The sequence below is a fragment of the Rhinatrema bivittatum genome, chromosome 8, assembly GCF_901001135.1.
Source record: "Rhinatrema bivittatum chromosome 8, aRhiBiv1.1, whole genome shotgun sequence".
NCBI classification, from domain to species: Eukaryota; Metazoa; Chordata; class Amphibia; order Gymnophiona; family Rhinatrematidae; genus Rhinatrema; species Rhinatrema bivittatum.
The window spans coordinates 77678333-77701300 of NC_042622.1; the positions used below are offsets into that span (position 1 = coordinate 77678333).

The 22968-nt window shown below is 46.2% G+C and overlaps 1 protein-coding gene across 2 annotated transcripts in view; it reads right to left on the reverse strand.

Annotated features, from left to right (window-relative positions):
• Positions 1 to 22968, reverse strand: part of CERCAM (cerebral endothelial cell adhesion molecule) — a 48878-nt gene that overhangs the window by 23981 nt on the left and 1929 nt on the right. For both annotated transcript variants that reach the window (XR_003858281.1, XM_029613238.1), the window contains exons 3-9: positions 22745 to 22862; positions 22288 to 22422; positions 21011 to 21215; positions 19560 to 19679; positions 11798 to 11874; positions 11240 to 11346; positions 9562 to 9694 (exon numbers count right to left, since the gene is read on the reverse strand). Coding sequence is in view for 1 of the 2 variants with exons in the window: in XM_029613238.1 (XP_029469098.1) it covers positions 9562 to 9694; positions 11240 to 11346; positions 11798 to 11874; positions 19560 to 19679; positions 21011 to 21215; positions 22288 to 22422; positions 22745 to 22862 (895 nt within the window). In the remaining variant the exon portion in view is untranslated. The remainder of the gene's footprint in view (positions 1 to 9561; positions 9695 to 11239; positions 11347 to 11797; positions 11875 to 19559; positions 19680 to 21010; positions 21216 to 22287; positions 22423 to 22744; positions 22863 to 22968) is intronic.

Genomic DNA, 22968 nt, shown 5'->3' on the forward strand with positions numbered 1-22968 from the left:
ACAGAATTTCAACAACGGGGACACTGTGTGTTCCAGAAGCAGAGATTTTGCAGTTTTTTCTCTCTCTCAAATATCAGAGGGGAAGAGAGCATTTCTATCAGCCCCTATAACAAGCCATGAGGTTCTTCAAGCTCATACCTCATTGGCATCTCAGAAAAGCCCAGGACCAGATAGCTTCCCATTAGAATATTACAGACATTTTAGGGACAATATGGTGCCTTTAATGACGGAACTTTAATTACTTAGGTACACCTGAGGCTCATGCTGAGTCTTTGTTGGATGCCATTATAACTTTGATCCCTAAACCGGGGAAAGATCCTTTGCAGTGTAATTCCTATCGCCCCATCTCCCTGATCAATACTGTTGTCAAGATTTTAGCAAAAATTTTGAAATTTCAAATAGAATTTCTATTACCTGCTTTAATAGATATGACCAGACTTGTTTCATTATGGGCAGACACTCCACTGCTAATACCCGCCGTTTATTATCATACATATGGAAAAGAAATGTAAGGTTCCTGGTATTGTTTTATCCTTAGATGCGGACAAGGCATTCAATAGAATTTCCTGGCAATACATGTTTCTTGTTTTGCAACATTTTGAATTCCCACCCCAATATATTATCTGGATTAGGGCCCTATACAAGGCACCTCAAAGCCAGAGTACTGGTGGATAGTGAGTTATCTAATTCATTTAAAATTTCCAGAGGTGCTAGGCAGGGATGCCCCCTTTCCCCCTCCTTATTTAAATTTAGCATTGGAACCTCCTGCCCAACAGATCTGGGAGGCAACAGAGGTTGTAGGTTTTTATGTCTGCTCTGAGGTACATAAAGTTTCCTTTTACGCAGAGGACATCTTGTTATATCTGACTCAAGTGCAGAAGTCTGTTCCAACTCTTTTATCCCTGATCAGGAAATATAGTGTTATCTCTGGCAATAAAATTAATTATACTAAGTCAGTATACTTTCCAATTGGACCTCAGGATCCTCTTCTGGGGGATTTTACTTTAGCTAATACTGGTTTGCGATATTTGGGGATTCTGTTTTCTCCTAATCTTTCTGATTTGTATACTTTGAATTATACCAAAATACTTTCTCAATTGTTTTCGGAATTGAAGTGTTAAGACCACCTTTCCCTTATCGGGAAGAGCACATTTGGTTAAAATGTCTGCACACACACCCCCCCAATTACTGTATTTGTTTCAACATCTCCTTTGTCCAGTCCCTAAAGGGGTGTTTCAACATTTGAATAATGCCATCACCTCTTTTCTTTGAAGGGGGAAAACCCCACATATTAAATTGTCCACCTTACAGTTAACAAAGGGCTGTGGTGGCCTTGATGTGCCAGATCTTTACTTGTATTCTATCTCTGCGCAGTTGCTGGGGATAAGAGGGTGGTGTGGTCTTTTAGGGACATCCTCATGGGTTTCATTAGAATGCTATCAAGCTGGAGAGTTATCTTTGGGCTCTTTACTGACTCTTGCACCATCCTCTCCAGCATACTGTAGAATAACTCACAATGGCCCATTTGTGTCTTACACTTTGTGCATGTGGCAGACCACGCATAAATTGTTAGACCTACCAGTAGTTAGCCCTTCTATCTCATCTCTGTCTGTGGATATTGAGAACTGGATGAACAAAGGCTTATGTTATTTAGATCAAATTTGGGTGGGGTGCAATTTTACAACATTTGAGGATTTACTCTTGAAGTATGGGATATCAACTCATATACGATGTATTTATGAGCAGCTGCGCAGAGATCTGTTGGGTGGAGCCTCTGACTTTCCTTTATTACGACCTTGCGGGCTTGGAGCAATTTGTACATCTATCTACAGTATGGAACCAAAACATTGGAGACTAGCCCTATCCTTATTAATAAATGGAATATAGATCTATATTTGCATTTAGATGACGACAACTGAGGGGCAATCTGGTATGCTACTTTTCAGCTCTCTCAATGTAACAAGAATCGGGAACTTATGTTTCACCTATCACATAGAACATAGCGATATCCTTTATTGTTTTACTAAATTTAGTTCCACTAGCCCTCTGTGTTGGAGAGGGTGTGGTTTTGATTCTTCGTATTTCCATGTGTGTTGGAATTGCCCAATTGTTATAGATTTTTGGTTACAGGTTCAAGATATTATCCTATAGATCACGCACTTTGTGGTCCAACTCATGGCCCCCCTGTGTTTGTTGGGGCGGTGGGAGGCAGCCCCCCAACTAAATGGATACGACAACTCACTGATCATCTCCTTCATGCTGCTAGGATAACTATTGCTTATTATTGGAAATCAAAACCTCAATTTGAACATTGGAAAAGAGTGATTGCAGAAGTGGCCATTACAGAGCGCATGTCCTACACGCTTCATAACCCTGCACAGCGCTACAATCCCATGTGGAGACCATATTGGATTTGGAGAGGACTTTATTGCGAGGACTGAATGTTCATTGACGTGTTAGGCTACTCATATTATTTGCTAGAATGTGTCTCCCCTACTTTTTTTCTCATGATATATTTGATTTCTCACAGTATTTTTTTTTTGTATTTCTGTGTCTCTAAATAAAGAATATAAAAAAAAAAAAGAGAAAAGTAATGGATGGGTTGGATAGAGGAACATGGAGAGGAGGAGCAGACAAGAGCTGAAAGATGTGAGAAGAGAAGAGATAGCAATGAAGAGAATGATGGAAGCTGAGATAGAGAGATGGAGAAAACGAGGGAGAAAGATGGAGCTTGAGGTTCCTTGGCGGTGAGAGCATCAAGTGGGATGTGGGAGGACAACACTTACCACGCAGTTGCAATTCTGTGCACACCTGCATACTCCCTGGAAAGAATTAGAGGGTACACCTAGGGGCATGTTTTTGGCAGGACTAGAAACCACCAAATATAGACTATTTTAAATGTGTGTGTGTTTTGAATAGAAACTTTGCCTGTACAATGAAAAGAAATGCAACCCAATTCCCCTAAACATTATTGGGGGGGCCAACTACAGAAACCGGTTCTTTGTTACTACAAGAAAAATGGATCTGTGGCTTTTAGGCCTCTTCTCTGTACAGAGCTTGTAAGAAGGAGCAGTCATTGGTGCTTCTGACTATAGGTTCTGGTTTGGCTTTGGACACGGGGAAACAGCGCAGAAGCTAAGAGTATCTACTGATAAAATGTTTCAGCTACAACATACTGATTTTTTTTATTATGCAAGTTGGGGATGAGCAGGGGATGTTTCTATCCCAGAAACTGGGCTTATAGGCACAGATATGCTTAGTAGCAATTAAATTAATATATCTGTTTTACGTTATCACTAGAAGAAACAAAAATGGTGCTGGACTTCTGCAAGCTTCCATGTGCTAGATAGCATTTTAAACTAGATAATTCTGAGATGATTTTTACCATTTTCCAATCTATGTTGGATCAATGTAGTTATGTCAATGGAGATGGGTGTAGCTAACATGCTAGTTTGAAATCATGTATGGAAAAATGAGAATAAAGAGGAGAAAATATGTAAATTTGTGATTTGGTCTCTTTTATAATATAAAATGCAGAAAAGACAGGCTTGTGTTTTCTCTCTCATATTATACTTTGCAATTACAAATGAAAATTAGTTTTTACCTGCTAATTTTTGTACCTGGAATACCACAGATCATTCCAGACTCTTGGGTTTTGCCTCCCTGCCAGCAGATGGAGACAGAGAAGAACAACTTTACTGACATTGCTACTTAACCTAGAGTGCTACCTGTACCCAAGTCAAGATGAGAATAACTATAATCACTGAGACCCTCAACCCCCCCCCCCCCCCCAAAGAGCAGAAGGGAGGTGGGGCCTCTATGGAGAACTCATTCCAACAACATTAAGCAGAAGATCATGTCAAACAAACCAATCTGTATCATTTACATACTGCCATGACAAGTGGTCTTTACTGAATCGGCGGGATTCCAGTAACGAAAATTAGCAGGTAATAACCAATTTTCCTTTCACGTTCATACCCCAGATCAGTCCAGACTCCTGGAATGTACCCAAGCTTCCATATAATGGGTAGGAATGTGATAGACCCACTCGCAATACACTTTCCAACCCCCTCAGAGTCCACATCTCTTGACATCCAACCAGTGATGTCTGGAGAAAGTGTGTACCGACTTCCAAGTAGCCACCTGATATATTTATTGTGAAGAAATGGTTGCCTGCACCCAAGCTGAGTGAGCCCTTAGACCCTCCGATACCAGACAGCCTTTACAAATAATCACGTCCTTCAGCTATCTCGAAAAAGTAGCCTTGGATGCCTTGCACCTCAATCTCCGGAAACTATTAGTCACCTTGAGAAACCTTAACACCGCCGGCTGCACATCCAACACACGAAATTCCTTCATGTGTGGCACAGACTAATCCAAATTTGGAAAGGCAGGAAATTCCACTGTTTGACTAAGATGAAAGGCCGAAACAACCTTTAGCAGAAATGAGTACACCATTCACAAGGTCATCCTGTTCTCCGTAAACTGAAGAAAAATCTCTACAAGACAACGCCTGAAGCTCTGAAATTCTTCTGGCCAAACAATTCGCCACCCAACAAAAAAAACAAAACAAAACACACACAACACTTTCATCCTCTACAATAGCTTGAATGAAACTTCACAAAACTCCCTCAGAACCAAATTAAGAGAAACACACTTTCCACACTGGGAGTTCAAGTGTTTGCCCCTCGATGAAAACTAATTACAGCTAGATGCAAAATCAGGGTACTCCCTGAACCTTACCTCAAAGACAGCCTAAAGCTGCCATCTGTACCCATAGGGAATTATAGGCTAGACTCCCTCACTAGACCTTTTTGTAAAAAAAGGTCAATGTATGAGAAATTGAAGCTTGAGTAGGCTGCATGCCCTGATTAACATACCAAGCCTCAAAAATCCTCGACAACCTAACATAAGCTAAGCCTATGGATGGCCATCCAGTCTCCAATAAGGTGGCAATGACATCTTCAGAATACCCTTTCTATCTCAAGCAATTCCTCTCAAAAAAGAAGCCGAAAGACAGAAGCAATCCACCTGATCCGCAAATATGGGACCCCAGCGCAACTGTCTCAGAAGGTGACCAAACCTCAATGGACCATTCACCTTCAAGTTTACTAGGTCTGCGAACCATGGCCACTATGGCCATTCTGGAGCCATGAAAATCACTTTGCCTGGATGTCTCTCTATGCACCATAGCACCTTGCCCAGCAAAGGCCATAGGCGAAAGATATAAAGAATCCCCAGTGGCCACGGTAGCACCAGAGTGTTGATGCCTTCTGCTCTGTGTTCTCACCTGCGACTGTAAAAGCACACTATTTTGGTGTTTTGTCTCGACGCCATCAAGTGCAAACAAAGCGTTCCCCACCTGGCCCAAATGAAAAGCATTGCTTCCTCAAACAGCTCCCACTCTCTAGGGTCCAACTTTTGCCTGCTGAGAATTCGCCTGCATGTTGTCCACCCCGGCTATTGAGACGCTGCCAGACCTGCCAGGTGCTGCTCCGCCCAGTGAACCAACAACTGAGCCTCCAGAGAAAACATTCGACTTTTGGTGTTTCCCTGTTAGTTGATATAAGCCACCATCAATTCACTGTCCGTTGAACTCGTACTGCCCGACCTTGTAACCATGACAAGAAAGGAAAACAAGGCTAAGCGCACCACTCTTGTCTTTAAATAGACCACGATGCCTCCTCCTTTCACCACTGATCTACACGTTCTGGCCCCGACACATTGCTCTCCCCCATTCAGAGAGGCTGGTGTACTCTCACAGTGTCAGCAGTTCCTTTCACCCAATCCGGGAATTTCAACTCCATTCCCCGCTCCAGATTGACATGACCCAGGATTGGGATAGCATTAGATGATTCTTCACTAGGTTTTCCACCTAGCCAGAGCTCTCAACTTCTCTAGGATCTGCTGTATTGCCAGATGACAGAGGTCTGCCGAGTTTGCCCGAATGAGCCAGTCATCCAGATATGGGTGTATCCGCACTCCTTCCTTCCGAAGGGCTACTGTCACCAACATCACCACTTTGGTGAATGTACATGGCACTGTTGCCAAACCAAAAGGAAGTGTGCAAAAGTGAAAATGGTCTCCCAGAATCATAAACCACAGGAACTTCTGGTGCTCCTACCTGACTGGGATATGTAGGTACACCTCTGTGATATCTAATGACGCCAGGAACTCTCTCTTGCAAACTACTGCTATGACTAAGTGCAGCATATCTATACAAAACTGTGGTACCTTGAGGGCCGCATTGATTCTTTAAATCCAAAATTGGTCTGAATGTCCCTTCCTTTTTCAGGACTATGAAATAAATGGAATGCCGACCTTTTCCCTGTTCTTCTTGGGGAACAGGCACCAGAACCCTCAGCAGTTACAAGTTTTAAGCGTGTTGCGAAACGCTACCTGTTTGATGCAAGTAGTGCAAGGGGAGACGAAGCTTCCCCTACCAAGCGCACAAATTCTAACGTGTAGCCTTATCATTACTCGCAAGATTCACTGGGCCGTTGTGATTCAGGTCTGCTTTTCATAAAAGTGGGCCAATCTCCCCTCAACAGCTGGAAGAGAAGAGTGGACTATCCTTGTTTCATGGTGAAGGCTTAGCTCCCCCAGTTCCTTGATTAGGGCTAACTTAGTTTGGTCTTTCACCCACCTTGAAAGGACTGAGTCCTGACCGAGGTTTGCCTCTGTACTGCCAATATCATCTAAAGTATTTAAAATGTGAATGAGTGGGAAAGGATTTCTCCCCCTCCCCCTTTGGCTTGTCTTCTGGCAATATATGTCCTTTGGACTCTCCCAAATACTTCACCAGCTGCACTAAATCCTCCCCAAAAATGCCTTGGATCAAGAGGGCTCCTAGCTGAGACTTTGACCAAACATCTGCAGACTAGTTTGCTAATCAGAGCAGCTACCTGGCCAAAACTGCTGACATTATAACTCTGGAGGACATCCTAATCAAGTCATACAAGGCATTCGCCCCATAGGCCACCACTGCCTCCAAGCGCTCCACCTGCTTCGTGGAGGATGACTACTCCTTCACCTGCACCTGCTGAACCAAGCACAAACAAGTTCTCTGCATAAAACTGGGTATCTGGGCTGCTGTATGCAGCAAAGCAGAAACCTCCAAAACCAGCTTCAGAAGCTCCAACGCATCCTCAGGTAGCAGATATAGCTTTGCCATTGCTTTTCCCATTTTCCAACTCAGGAGTATCCCACTCCCTAACCACCAGCTTCTTAAAAGCCCGATGGAAAGGAAATGCCTTCACTGGACCTCAAAGCCTCTCTATGATGGGATCCACTCTCATGTTCAGATTCATTCTGAGGTACCTTAACCTCCCTTCAAACTTGGGGAATCAGAGGCAATAACTCCTCTTTCCTGAAGAGCTCTCCGAAACTGAAGATCTACTAGCTGCATCATCCTCCAGAGGCTCCTTCTCAGGACTCTGGTCCCCTTCTGAATCCTCAGAGACCTCGGATACGCTTGTGATTCTCATTCTTTGGGTAAGTGTATGGAGAGGCTCCTTCAATTTCCCCCTCCCCCCAGGGATCCACTTTCCTAGTTTTACTAAGACATGAGAAAGTTTGGGAGTGAGGTGCTTGCCACGTGCTTCATTCTGAGCCAAAAACGCCTTATGCACGAGAAGCACACACTCCAAGCAAAAGGTCTCTACTGCAACTGAATCCTCACCAGACGAGACCACAGCCCCCATCAGAATCTTATTGATCGCTCTCTTCAATTGGAATGGCAGAATGTTTTCCCCTGGTCTGTCCTGCTCCCTAGTGCTTGTTTCCAACATAGCTGCTGTTCCCATGCAGCCAAGGGACAGCTCGGCCTGCCCAAGCTGACTGGGCCACTCTCCTGTCCCCCGCAGCTTTGCTGAACGGGCGCTGCACTCTCCCCATGGTACACATTGTTTAGAAAGGCCAGCTGTCGAAAACTGCAAACACTGCCTATGGCACAAGCGGCAGCACTTCCCACGCTCAGCCACCGCTGATGTAACACGGCCCTTCCTGCGTGTGCCTCCTGCCTGCTCGCTTCCTGTCACTTGCGGCTTCCTCGGCGACTCTCTCAGCCACACTGCATTGGCTCCGACTGTCCCATGGCTTCCTAAAGTGGCTCTCGTCAACTCCCTCTTCCCTTTCATGGCTCTCCGAGCCAAAAACAGTGGCTGCATTTCCTGGCAGAAACTTTCTGCTTCTATCCATGTCCTTTTCTCTCTCTCTCCCTTTTAAAAAAAAAAAAAAACACACAACCCACAAAGAAACGCAGCCTCACTGAGAAATTGGCCCCGAAGTAACAAGACAACAAATACTTCCCTGAAGTCGCTGTCTGTGCCAATTCCAGAAGAGGGAGGCAGGACCTCGTGGGGCAGAGAGGGAGCCAGACCACTGGCTTTCAACACCTCCACCGACTCCAGGCTGAGACAGTTCAGGGACACAAACACCTGCTCGCCCTACTCAATCGGTGAGATAGTCCCTCAGAAAACCTAACACTCCCAACAGCAATAATCCCATTTTCTTTTATTTCTTTTTAACCTAATGCCAGACTGCAGACTGCTGGAGACAGAAATGCTGAGGGACTCTAGGTTAAGTAGCAATGTCAGTAAAGCTTTTCTTCTCCATCTCCATCGGATCTGGGGTATGAAAAGGAACTCCCTATCACATTCGCTGCAACTATAATTGACAAGTTGCTAATAAAAGATCACTAATTATTCTGCAAAGGATGTCTCATTAATATGTATCTAAAAATGAGAAGGAGGCATGAGCAATAGGAATTCACAATAAAAAGCAGGTGCAAACCGTACAGATACTTCTGACCCAAGGACCTCTGCAGGATTACTCTATCTTTGCAGCTAGGTGGGCTGTTTGAGAATCATCCCTATAAACCCTAGGCCTAGTTAGACAGACAGACATTCTCCCCCATGTTTAAAATGTGGTTCAGTCTCAGGAAGCCCACTCTACACTAAAATCACAAATAGATCAAAAAGGACAGAAACCTTAATATGAAATCACAAAATACACAGGGGAAAATGGCTCCTATGGGACGGCTGTGAGTAGCACGGATACAGGTGAGTGGGTGGGGGGCTAGGGGGAGGAAGCCCCCCCCCCCCCAGGATCAATGTGAGCATCAAGGAAAGAGATGAGGGATGGAGGAAGGAAACCCCTTAAGAAGGCTTTGAGCAGCACTGGCACAGGTAGAGGAGAAGGAGGTCTTTAGAGGCTAGTCCCACAAGATAGCTGTGAACATCGCTCGAACAGGTGATGGACAAGAAGCCTCTCCAAGGATGGCTGTGAGCAGTGCCAATACATGTGGCCAGTCCCCCAACAGGAGTCCCACAAGATGACTGTGACCAGTGAGGCTAGTGGAGGAGTAGAGCTCTTACTATTTGGGATCCTGCTGGTTACTTGTGAACCACACTGGCCAATGTTGGAGACAGGATGCTGGGCTCAATAGCCCTTTGGTTTGACTCAGCATGGCACTTATGTTCTTCATGAAAGAAATATTGTACCAGAAGATAGAAAACAGTAATTTATAGTATTTCCCCTTGTCTATATCTTGGGTTTTACCTCTTTCCAGACTGTGAAGTGACTGAGGAAGCAACCAACCTCACCCTTGGTGAGGGTTCTGCCTGAGAAGGGATCATAGTATCCTGGCAACAGGTCTACACCCAGCTTCTTAATATCACTGCTGTTCATGGCACTGCAAACCAAGTAACACAGAAAGTAACGGTAACAGAGAAAGCAGATCAACTGCTCCTGGAATTACAATGGGGAGACTAGATGGGCCTTATATCCTTATCTGCCATCATATGCTGTTCCAGGAGTGCAACAGGAAAAAGGAGCTTGTGGGTTGTAGGATTATTTCCAGAAAAGAGAAGACACTGCTGTTATTCCCCAAATTCAGCTGGGTAAGCTGAGACTCAAGGAGATAACGTGACTTTGTCCCAGGGTCAGGCAGACAATAGCAAAGAGAGACCAATGACCTCATCCAGTCTGCCCAATTATTCCTGTCCACACTGCCAAGGATAAAACCCAGCTGCCAACCATAGAAGCTTCTACACATGGAGGATAACACTCCTTATCCAAGTTAATTTTTTATTTGCTTTCTCACTGGTTCTCTACCATCCTCAGTAGATAAGTATACAAGTTCCCATATTTAATCCAACAGCCAGACCCTCCCACCTATATATTAACACCAAAACTAGAAAGGCTGTTGCCTGAACATCCAGCTGCCATAGTCTGCTACCACAAACCTGCCAGTACTGACCTGACTGATTTTTCTGGAGTTGTAGCCTGCTGGAACCAACCCAGCTACCCCAAGACCTGCAGTATCATTAGCTTGTGCTTCCTTTCTTTGCCCTTATCACTTCTCCCTAAAGGGAGTGAAGGGTGGCTTGTTTGCAATTCCACAATCTCCCAAACCCTGTTCCTGCCATGGTCACAGACAATTTCATTCCTGGTGCATAGCCACGGCTCCCAGTTAATTTCCAATGTTGCCCTCACTTCCTTGTGACTAGAAATCCTCTGTGCTTATCCCATGTGTTTTAGAATTCTGTTACAGAATCTGTCTCCACTACCTCACACTGAGCACCCATTCCAGGAATCCACCACCCTTTCAGTGAAGGCATTTCTCTTCTGACTGGATAATTTCCTCATGCTTCTTTGGGCTTCAGACTCAATGAGAACCAGGTCTGGGATCCTGTGCTATGAGAGCGCTGCCTCCGCAGCATCTCTGGCCCCAGCTGACCTGAGCAGCAGTAGATATGAGCTAGAAATCACCCTAGATCCCTTTGCATGGCCAGCTCCAGCACTACAACAATTGAGCCACTACTTTCTGATGTTGCTTGCCTCCTACCAAAACCTGTTCTAGAGCACTTTATTCTGAAAAAGGTTTTCTGTTTCGCCTAATTTATATCTCTGAGGTATATGAAGGTGTCTACCATGTCTTCCCCTCCCCCTTTTCCTCTAGCATATACATACTTAGTCCTGAAGTCTTCACAGGGCTTTGCTGCAGACCCTGCACAATTTTAGTTGCATCTTCTTGAACTGTCTCCAGCCTATTTCCTTTAGGAGGTATAGCCTCCAGAATTGGACACAACTTTCTAGGCGAGATCTCGCCACCAACCTATACAGAGCTACCATCACCTTATTTCCTGCTACATTCTCCAGTTCATGTCCCAGATCCTCTCCTGACCCAAATGAAACGGTTGAAGCCTGACAGCAGCTGTCACTCACAAGGACTTACCTTCCATCCACAGCATCTATCACCTCACAGCTTATCTCCTGCTCATAGAGGGCATGGAGCATCCGCTGACGACGGTCCGATCGGCGCATCAAGTTAATTAGGAAAACCTGTCCGTTTAACGACAACCAGAAGAGTCAGAGCAGAGGAAAAATTGCAGGATTTTGTTTTTGTTCATCAGTTTCTTCCTGCTCCTTTAGGCTTCCAGGGTCAACTGGAACCAGACTCTGCTGGGCTACAATGCTATAAAGCTTTTCACACACTCCCAACCCATACAATTCAGCAAGTGTCCTCGGCCAAAGGTCGCAGACTGCAGGTTCCTCCAGAATCCAATATGCATGCACTTAAGTCTGGCCAGTGGAGGCTGCCTTTGAGCAATGGTCCAGGCTCCCTTACCCTCCCAAGAGCTATAAATACTGCATCCCCAGCCGGGCTGGGGAGCAGAAAACGGAGCGGGGACTCTGATCTAAGTCTCCCACATGCCAGCGTGCAGCAGTGTGCCTGACTCATCAAGCTGATCACTCTGTACTTTAAAGAAAAAAAAAAAAGTCTCAAACTAACCTCATCAAAGCCCATCTTATCGGGGTATTTAGGAGACATAAAGACGTGCTGAGAGGGAATCATAGGGGATCCATCCACTGAAAAAAAAGAAAAGTCAGACATTAAAGCTCTGACACCCCCTCCAACACCCCCCTCGGAGGCACACCCCCCAGCACAGACCAACTCCAGAGCATTTCCCCAGACGTGCACCTCCCAGCACCGACACCCCTCCCTCCAAAATGCACCTCACAGCACCAACACCCCCCTGCACTGGTTCCTCCTCCCCCCTGCCAGAGATGCACCTATACCTCTCCACTGCTCTCGCCAGAAAAATGTCACCCAGCACAGCCACCACCTTGCACTTTCCTCCAAATGTACCTCCCAGCATAGACACCTCCTCTCACACCTCCCAACACTAAATCTCCCCCCCCCCACCACACACATGAGAAACTTTAAAATATGTCAGGCTTCAATAAATTATAGGAAGGGCAAAATTTTCCATCGAAAAAGAAATTAACAGACAAGCGATCACAACCTGAAGTTGCAGGGAGAAGCTACAAATGAAATATGAGAAAATACTTCTTTACTGAGAGGGTGGGAGATACCTGGAACAGCTACTAACAAAATTAGTGACAATCTAAACCATGAGAGGATGTAACATGCTTGGGACAGGCTCAGAGAGTAGTGGCAAGGGCAACAGGTTGGAGAAATTAAGAAAACATTTAAGTATTTGTTGAGGCACAAGAAACTTTAGCGGGCCAAAGAGGGGAACTGTTCCACCACTCTGTGTCCATCGACTTGTAAATCTATATCAGACTTGATTACAACACTAACAGCAGTGGTACAGCTGCGTTCAGGCTTCCAAGGTGGCATGGGAGTAACCATTATGGAGTAGCAGTTACAGTGAGGCTGGGATAACTCGGATGAAGCAATCATAGTTAAAATCAAATATCCATGAGCCTGGTGAAACAAAAACGTTTTAGACAATAGCCTCACAAGTTTTGGAGACTATGCAGACGATTGTTGCAACACTGGGTGGTAGAACATGGAAGAAGGTCCAAGTTCTGCATTAAATATTGGTCTAGTGAGAACAAGGCCTAAAATTGCCTACCAGCAGAGGTTGGGAGTGGCCAGTACTGTACCAGAATTTGGAAATGCTTCGGACAGATATGGATGGCAATGGTGGAAACTGGGTTGAGAGGTTGCATAAATACATGCGGCTGGGAACGGGCTGGTGTTGTTTTAAGCATAGGAATTTATATGCTTACACCTCATTACTTCCCGAGATACTCCTCCCAGCATTAACTCCCATCGCCCATCTTCTCCACACCCCCCCCCAGGATAGGCACCTACAAATATTGAAACCCCTTGCATCCCTCCCGCCACACACACTTCTCAGCACCTCTACCCCTACAGACATGCAACTCCCAGCACCCAATCTTTTGCATCTCTCCTCATCAAAGAAAGGAAAATTGGTTCTTACCTGCTAATTTTCGTTCCTGTAGTACCACAGATCAGTCCAGACTCCTGGATTTTGCCTCCCTGCCAGAAGATGGAATCAGAGAACATTTCACAGACACTGTACATAACCAAGTGTGTCACCTGCAGTCCCTCAGTATTGACCTGTACCCAAGCCAAGATGATAGTAACAAACCATAAATTTCTAAGCAAACTCCCTCCCCTCCAACAAGCCGGGAGAAGGTGAAGTTGCCCAAAAAGACAATGGAAAACGTTTCCCAAACTTAACATAAGCGATCAGCATTGAAAACCTCCAACTCCACACTATATACAAAGCAACAGTATGCACAGTGGACTCTCCCCCCAGTAAATGGGCGAGTCTCGGACTGATCTGTGAAAATTAGTGGGTAAGAACCATTTTTTCTTTCCCTGTACGTACCCAGATCAGTCCAGACTCTTGGGATGTACCTAAGCTCCCCTTAACTCGGGTGGGATGTGGAGAGTTCCAGTCATAGAACACTCTCACGGAAGCCGAAGCCCTGACAGCCAAGCGATAATGTCTAACAAAAGTGGGCATCGACTTCCCAGTAGCTTCCAGCAAATTTCATGCAGACACACCCGCTGTGACTCAGCCCAGAAAGTCACCTGAGAACGCGTCAAGTGTGCTCCTAAACCCCTGGGCAGCAGGAGCCTTTTAGAAATATAAGTCGACTCGATCACTTCCTTCAGCCACCGCATAATTGTAGCTTTAGATAACTTATTTGCCTTCTTTGGACCACTCAACAGCACAAAGAGGTGATAAAATCTACAAAGAGGTGATGCGATCTATGGAAATCATAAGTGACCTTTAGATACCTCAATAATGCAAGCCTCCAATATAAGAGCCAGTCTTCACAACCAACCTCAACCTCTTCACAACCAACCTCAAACCCTCTCTCACTAATTCCTGCTGAATATTTATCATACTATTACCATTCACAACTGTGTCATATTTATTCATTTGATTACCTATGTACCGTTTCATAGTCTTATTTTTTCACTTGCTATTCTAATGTATCAATAGGCTGAAATGTAAATATTGTGCTGTTCAATTTCTCCCCTTCCATCCCAAGTTTATTTTCCTTGTTTTTTGTAACTTTCCCTCTCCCTTTTTCTGATTCACTGTATTTAAAGTTCAAGGTTCTTATTGAAAATATTGTTTTTTACGTTACGTTATGCTTTACACTCCTTGTTATTTGTAAACCGGGTTGATGTGATGCCTATCATGAAACTCGGTATAACAAAAACAATAAATAAATAAATAAATAAATAAATAAATAAATAAGAGCCTAAGCTCCTCCCTCCTCATGAGGCGTAGATGAATCCAAATCCATAAAAGCTGTAAGTTCTACTGTCTAAGATGGAACACCGAGACTACCTCAGGCAGAAAAAAAGGCACCATGCATAAAGATACCCCCGAATCAGACATCTGTAGGAAGGGATCTCAACACGACAGCACCTGGAGCTCCAAAATTCTCCTGGCTGAACAAATAGCCACCAAGAAAACCACTTTAAGAGTCAAGTCTTTAACCATAGCTTTCTTTAGTGGCTCAAACCAAGCCTCACACAATCCTCTAAAGACTAGATTCAGATTCCAAGATGTACAAAGGTTCCGCACCTGAAGATGCAAGTTCTTACTTCCTTGAAGAAACCATAGAACATCCGGATGTGCGGACAGAGGATACCCTTGCACCTTACCCCGGAGACAACCCAATGTCGCTACCTGGACACTCAGAGAATTAAAGGCCAGTCCCTTGACCAGAATCTTTTTGTAGAAAAGCCAAAATATGCGACATTGTAGCCTGAACAGACAGGCTGCACTCCGTCGACAGCAGACCAGGACTCAACGATCCTCCAAATTTGCACATACGCCAAGGATGTAGAAGGTGGAAATAACTGCCTCGGAATATCCCCTTCAACTCAGTTGTCTCCTCTCAGAAGCGAAACCACGAGACAGAAGTGAGCCGCCTGACCAAAAAATATTGGGCCCTGGTGGAAAACAGTCAACCAATGACTGACTCTCAATGGCCCGTCTATGGCCATGTTGTTCCGATCTGAGAAGCATGGTCGATGTGGCCACTCTGGAGCTACCAGGATCACGTTGCCTGGATGTTTCTCTATCCGCCATAATCCCTTATCCACCAGAGGCCATGAGAGAGAAGACTAAAAAGAAGCATCCCTCGATTCCACGGCAGTTCCAGAGCTCAGATTCCTTTGTACCATGTTCTGTTCATGGGCTGTAAAATCGCAACACCTTGATATTCTCTTTGGTCGGGATATCCCCATCTTCCATGAACGAGAGACATTGCTGCCTCCGACAGCTCCCATTCCCAGGGCCTAGCTTTCACCGACTGATAAAATCCACCTGAACATTGTTCACTCTGGCGATGTGAGATGCTGCTAGCCACTGCAAGTGCTGTTCTGCCCGGTGAATGAACTCTCAGATCCCTAGAGCCACTGCCTGATTCTTGGTTTCACCTTGACGGTTGATGTAGTTCACCATCGTCGCACTGTAAGATAGGATCCATACTGGATGGCTGTGTAACCTTGGCAGACAGGCAAGCAACGTTAAATGCACCTCTCTCATCTCTAACCGAATGATAGGCCATGAAGCTTCCTGTTTCATACACTAGCCTTGCGCTGACTGATCTTGTCACACCACCCTCCATCCAGAAGGCCTTGCATCAGTGGTGACTATTATCCAATTCGGAATCTCCAATTCCGCACCACGCTCAAGATTGGTGCAAATAAGCACCATGAAAGACTGTCCCTGGATTCCCCCTCTAATAGAAGAGGAAGATGAAACTTCCAATAACGGATTCCAGCAGGAGAAGAGCCCCCTGCAGAGGCCACATATGTGCAAATGTCCAATGCATTAATTCCAATGTCTATGCCATAGAACCCAGACCTGTAAACAGTCCCAGACCCTGAGCACCGAAAGCTCTAGCAGAAGCCTAATCTGACTCTGCAACTTCAGCAATCTCTCTCCGTGAGAAACACTCTCTCCCCCAGTGTGTTGAACTGAGCTCCCAGATACTCCAGAGTTTGTAAGAGGACTAAATGGCTCATTGCTAGGTTCACCACCCATCCTACAGACTTCCAGCACATTGGCACCCTTTGTACTGATTGTCATCAGAGGCCATTTGATTTCACATGAATAAGCCAGTCATCCAGATACGGATACACCAACACACCTGCCCCCACCACCATCATCTTGGTGAAGGGACATGGAGCCGTCGCCAGCTGAAGGGAAGGGCTCGAAACAAAAAAAGTGTTCCTTAAAACCATGAAACTCAGAAATCTCTAGTGCTCCAGCCTGATGGCTATGTGCAGAGATAGATCTCTATCAAGGCAAGAGATGCCAAGAACTCTCCCTTGCATACTGCCGCTATGACGGACCTCAGAGTTGGATCTCAGAGTTTCCATGCAGAAATAGGAAACCTTGAGAGCTGCATTTACCTTCTTAAAATCCAATATCTCTTGAATTGGATACAGGGGGAAAAGAAACAGGATGCTTAATTGATCTCCGGCCACACTAAGGGGCAGATTTTCAAAGGCTAAGTGCGTAACATACGCGCGTAACCTGAGATAATCTGCCCCTGCACGCGCCGAGCCTATTTTGTATAGGCTCGGCGGCGCGCACAAGCCCCAGGACGTGCTTATGTCCCGGGGCTTGCAAAAAGGGGCGGTGTCGAGTGCTCCGGCACAGGGGCCTGTGCCAGGGCATGGCGCGCCGGCAACTGGCCGGCGCACGCAAGTTACACCTGCCTTGGGCAGGCATAACTTCTGCTGCAAAGGTAGGGGGGAACGGGGGGGCCAGAAAAAAGTTCCCTCCAAGGCCGCTCCGATTTCAGAGCGGCCTTGGAGGGAACAGGGAAAGCCATTGGGGCACCCCTCGGGCTTGCCCTTGCGCGCGCTGACCCTGGATTTTATAAAATGCACGTGCTGGGCGTATATTTGATCGCGCCGGGTTGCGCGAACAAATCTACACCCGAGCATAAGATTTAAAATCTGGCCCTAAGTGTGTTCAGCGTCTGAGCCAACAACAAACTCAGTAAGACATTTCTGTGAAAAAAGAAAAAAAAATCTGAGAAGAGTCCAAAGCGGCTTTCAATCATATGCAATTTCTCCCTCTTCTAGAAGCAAGAAAGCCAATTCCCCATCAGAATCCTCCGATGTCTCATGATCCACACCCCCTTGAACTTTACTAGGGACATCCTCCCTGCCGTGACTGATAAATGGGAGGCCCAAGCACATGATCCCTACATAGTAGGTTGCGTCACCTTTGCTGGGCACCCCTGCAGAAAAGTCTGCAGGCCCTGGAAATATTCCACCCAGGAGGAGGAGGATGGATCTATACCACAGTCCAAAGGCCCAACCTTGCTCTCTCCTACCTCTCTCGGGGAAGCTTCTGCCCTCAGGAACAAGGGAGGAGACCATTGCCTCGCCTCCCACTCCACTCCCTCTCCAAAGATACCATAGGCTGAGAGTATGAGAAAAAGCTGTAGTAGTCAAATCACTTTGACCATCTAAACAGCGCTGACACAAATGGAGAGAGTGAGGACTAAATTGCTATCCAACGGCAAGCCTCACAGAAAGTAAAGCACTTGGACCTGCTTGTTCCCAACGCTTAGCTCTCCTGTGCGCACATCAATGCCACCTGGGCGTACATGCACACTCCTCCAGGACGCGCACAAATACGCACTCAAGACTAGGTCATGGTCGTACGCACACGAGTACATGCACAAATACGTGCTCAAGTTTAGGCTGCAGTCTTATGCGCACGAGTACCTGTGCAAATACGCGCTCCAGTCTAGGTCGCGGCCTTACGCGCCCTGGTCCCAGCACATGCAACCGCCACGTGGTGAGAATGCACGCATACGCCTACGCACACAAGAAAAGAACCTCTGCAGTGGCCTACCACATGGCTAAGTAAAGCCTGCCTGCACCTTCAGTGTGTTTAGGCCCGGGTCCGTTTAATATCCGGCACCAAAAATTATCGGCCTGAGAGGCTTCTCAACAGCTCAGGCCTCTTGACTGGCCAAGAATCCATGGAGACTGGGGCCAAGAGCCAGCATCTCGCTAAACATGCTTTGTGCACAAGCAAATTAAAACTGGCAGAAGACCTCTACCAGAACAAGAGACTCCTCAGTGCAAGTGCACCTCTGCAGGACAGGGAACCACCGGCAGTAGTTGAGGGGATTCCCCTGGCTCTGTCGCCGAAGCTGCTAGGGAATTGAAAATGGCCACCATTTCTGCGCTGACAAGGAAAGCCCCAGCGCTAGACCCCGTCACCTACTGGTGTGGTCACGCTTGACGCAAAACTCCTGAATACATTTGCTGCATGCACACGCTGTTCCTCCCTGCACCTGTGGCACCACCAGCACCTCAACGGATAGCAGGGGAACAGTCCTTCAACGCCATGGAGCCAACACCTGGTCTCCTCCGCAAACAGAGAAGCTGCTGAAAAACCCAAACACTGACTTCCCGAGCAGCAAAGGTAGCTTCCCCACCTGGAACCTCACTGCTGCACAGATTACTATAGTTCCTTGTTCTCTCTTTTTATTTATTTTCTAACTCTCTGAGAACAAATAAAGATATATAAAAACCAATACTTTCCTTTGATGCAGAGGTTCAGGTTCCAGGAGCGCAGGCCGCATAGCAGATCAGAAAAGAGCCAGATCACTGGCTATATTAGACTCCTTTTACCAAATTTTAGCAACCCAGCCCAGGACAAACTGTTTAAAAAGGGATACTTCCTTGCTCCACTGGCCTTGCAGTACAGAACTTCCAGCAGTTTCCACAGGTATCTCGTGGGGGATGAGGGATCTGGACCACCAGATGTCCACCCCACGGACCTCTGGACCGAGCTATTAGAAGGGTCACTAACCCCCTGCTCGTCCACCTCAAACCAGGGGGAATGGCCCCACCAGGACCGTACAACCCCCTGGGAGAATCCAGAAATTTTATCATAATCTTTTTTTTTTTCTTCTCTCTCCAGACCGCAGGTTTTACACCATCTACCATCTGCTGGAGACAGAAATACTGAGGGAATGCAGGTGGCACACTGGGTTATGTACAGTGTCAGTGAAACTTTCTCTGCGCCATATGCTGGCAGGGAGGCAAAACACAGGAGTCTGGATTGATCCAGATATGTACAGGGAAATACACTGTTCAGTGACAACACCCCTATACCTCTCCCCCCACTCCAGAGAAGCAGCTCACAACACTGACCCCTACCTGTATCTCTCCCCAAGAAAAAAAGCTAGGTTTTCCTTGCATGTACCTATAGTGCCCAGCAGAAGGTGTAGGAAATTGAGTCTCTCTTCCTCCAGACCATGATGGGGTTGGGCCGGGATATTAATGTATCCAAAATGCTGCTGGTTGCAAAGATAAACCTGTGCATCTAACAGAGAACAGGAAGAGAATGAAATATATGATAATAGTGCAGTACAGGGAGCAAAAACAGGGAGGCATGTGAACAAGGGGGCTGTGAGCCCTAGGGGAATGTGCAAGATGGCCTTAGAAAGCCAGAGATGAGAGAGCCAACACCCCCAACTTCAGATGCCAGGTCATTCACTCTTTCTGCTCTTCTCTGCTTCACAGCTGTTCAGGGAGTGTTTCCAGCCTGGACTGGTTTACCCCTCTTTACACAACCTGGAACTACCAGGCTCCCTCAGAAGCACCATGCTTGCCATTGTAATGAATATTATCTTGGGTAGTTGTTTACAATAACAGTATTCCTTGCATAGACTTGCCAAGTCTACCTAGTATTATATGAGAAACACAATACTTTCATACTAGTCTCTCTTTGTTCTTCTTATCTTTACATGTTACACCACTATTATGTAATTACTTGACTCTGAAAAATAACATATGTGGTCTTGTTATTATAAATTAGGTCCTTTTTGTAACGCAGGTATCCTTATAGCTCAATTATAGAGCTAATGGCTACCTAGTGAAACTTAGTTATGCTGTTATTATTTGTCAGTTAGAGTGCATGTCTGCCTATGAGTCTCATTTACTTTAGGGGGGGATCTAGAGGGATAACAATACACACACAAGGTTAGCTGTTAGCTTACACATTTAGCCCATTTCCCATGGCTTTCGAGATAGTTCTTTGTTCTGTTAAAATCTTTACTGGTCAAGATAACCAACACGTCTGTAGCTGTGTTGATTAGAAACTCCTGAGAATAGTGCCTGAAGCTCCCCTGTGGTTTCTTCTTTGTGACTCTATGAATAGACATCACCTGTCTGGTGCCAGCTTGCCTGCCTCTACAGATATCCAGGGACATTCTGTAAGTCATGCTCAGAAAGTCACTCAGAGTCCATTCAGCCCAGGCAGGCTAAAGAAAAGCAGAGGCTTCTGGGGATTTCCTTCTCCATGTTGGTTTTCTGTTCAGGCATACTTCTCAGGAGGACAGAAACCCTAGAACCTCCTTCCAACCCCCAACTCTCCCAAGGAGCCTCTGGCATCCAGTATGTCCCCAAAGTTCCCCAAAATGCAGGAGGACAAAGAAATAATAATCAAGTTTGACACCCCACCCAGATATCTCATTCTCTAATCCATAGTCCCCCTACCCCTTCTCCTCTGCCAATCTACAGCACCCCCCCCCCCCCCATCCCAAATGCCAATTTCAGGCCCCGGCCTCCCACTTTTTACCCAGTCCCTTATCCTCAGCACACCTGACCCTGCAGACCCCTGCACTTCCACCGACCAGCCTCCAACCCCCTCACCTGCAGCAAGACAGGAGTGCGCAAAGATGATGATGTCATCAAAGGACCAGCTATAGCTGGGGCGTGGAGGATAGAACCCCAGCTTCTTGGAGTCTTTTTTGCGAAGGTCAATCAAGAAGGCCGCGAATACCATGGGGACATGGAAACATCCCCTGCGCAGACGATTCTTGGTGGGGAAATACTCTGTTGTTCTCCGATAATACCCCTGGAAAGCACCCATAGAACAGTAAGTGGGATACACAGCATCACCTCAGCACTCATGGGGGCCGATATAATAAGATCCGCAGTTAAACCGGAGCTAGTTGTCTATGCGTATTTTTTTTTTCTTTTTAGCACCTGCAACAAAACCAGGCGCCTCCACGGGATGTAATAAAGGCCGTGTATGTAAATAAGAAGCAGCCTGAAAAGAATATGCAAACACGCTCACAGCCCTATGCAATAAACCGCACACAAACAGGCGCCGAAACCCGCATTAATGTGGTGACCCGCGAGTGATCCTCAGAGAGGAGCCTTCCCCTTTCAATAAAACTGTGAAGAAATCAGTGGTGCGGGAATGGAATTGAAGGCGGGTAGCGCAATATCTATCCCCTTCATGATCTCTCTCTGACCGCCTGGCAGCTGTTCCGGCGGAGACTGGCAGGCACAGGTAATGCAGCAGAGATTTTTTTCTCCTGACCCACAGAATAAAACAAACATCCGGAAATAGTGAAAATAATCCACGAATATCCCAGACCTACATGGACAACCACACTAATGCCAGCAAAACCCGTCTCCAGACATGCGCTTTAACTTAACTCCTGCCCAGACCCAGGCACTTAAAAAACCCACGTAAAATACCTGCACTATCCGATGTGCGCCTTACTGCATAGCCCATGAAAAGTTAATTTGCCTCATTTACATGCACTAGCACTGAACCAGCCGTGTAATTTTAAGCGGGTTTCTGCGTGCATTTTTCCTGCGCTGAATACATTACATACCTGCCTAAGGCTAGCGCAGGAAAAATAAGCAAGTACACGCAAAAACCTGCAGCGGCTTTAGCACTGCTTAGTACATCGGCCCCATAGTGAGCCCACACACACAACATGCACCTAGCAACCCCCATCCAAAAGACGCTGTAACCCACTACATGTACACACAAAATTATTCTATATACAAAGCACGCTCCCTGTCCACACACACATAGGAAGCCCCATCCAATGACCCTCCTCACCCTCAACATATAGCCATCCTCCCCGTACACACAGCCCCACCTCTTTCCTGCCATCATCCATCCTTACCTGTGGGGTTATACCACACCAGAAGTTGGAGTAGAAAGTCTGGGAATCCAGCATAGGAGCAATCACTGACCTGTTCTCTGCTATAAGCAACTTCAGGGTTTGATTATTCGTCAGGATGCTATCAGTATCAAGATACTAATGAGAGAAAAAAAAACAAAACACAGCAGTCACTCCACTTACTACTAGAGCCCCAGCACAATCACCCCACTGCTCAACTCAGAATGCTCTCAGCGTCTGATGTCCCTTCGCAGGATATTAGAGTGCAGTCTGCTGGCTATATTTTTAATAATAAAAACAGTAATGATTTAGATTGTAATGAATATTATACTCTGCACGTGGCTCACATAGACCCACAGATTAAGTCACCAAGTCTCTCCTTGGTGTTACACAGTACAAGTGTTCATAGCAGGTACAGCAGTAACTCCTGATCCCCTCCTGAGTGTCTGGGGTTTCTTACCAGGATATAGTCTGCCCGCTGTCTCCGGGCAAAGTTCAGCGCAGCCTGCTTCAGCTTCAGCAAGTGCTCATAACGTTCCCGTAGCCAGTGCTTGGGGCCCAACTCTCCAGGATAGGAGCTGAAAAACAAGAGACAGATGGTGACAGTCTACACACACAGACTCCCCACAAGTCCCCAACACATATCCTTACAGCTACAGCCACAGCTGGTATCCATTGTCCATC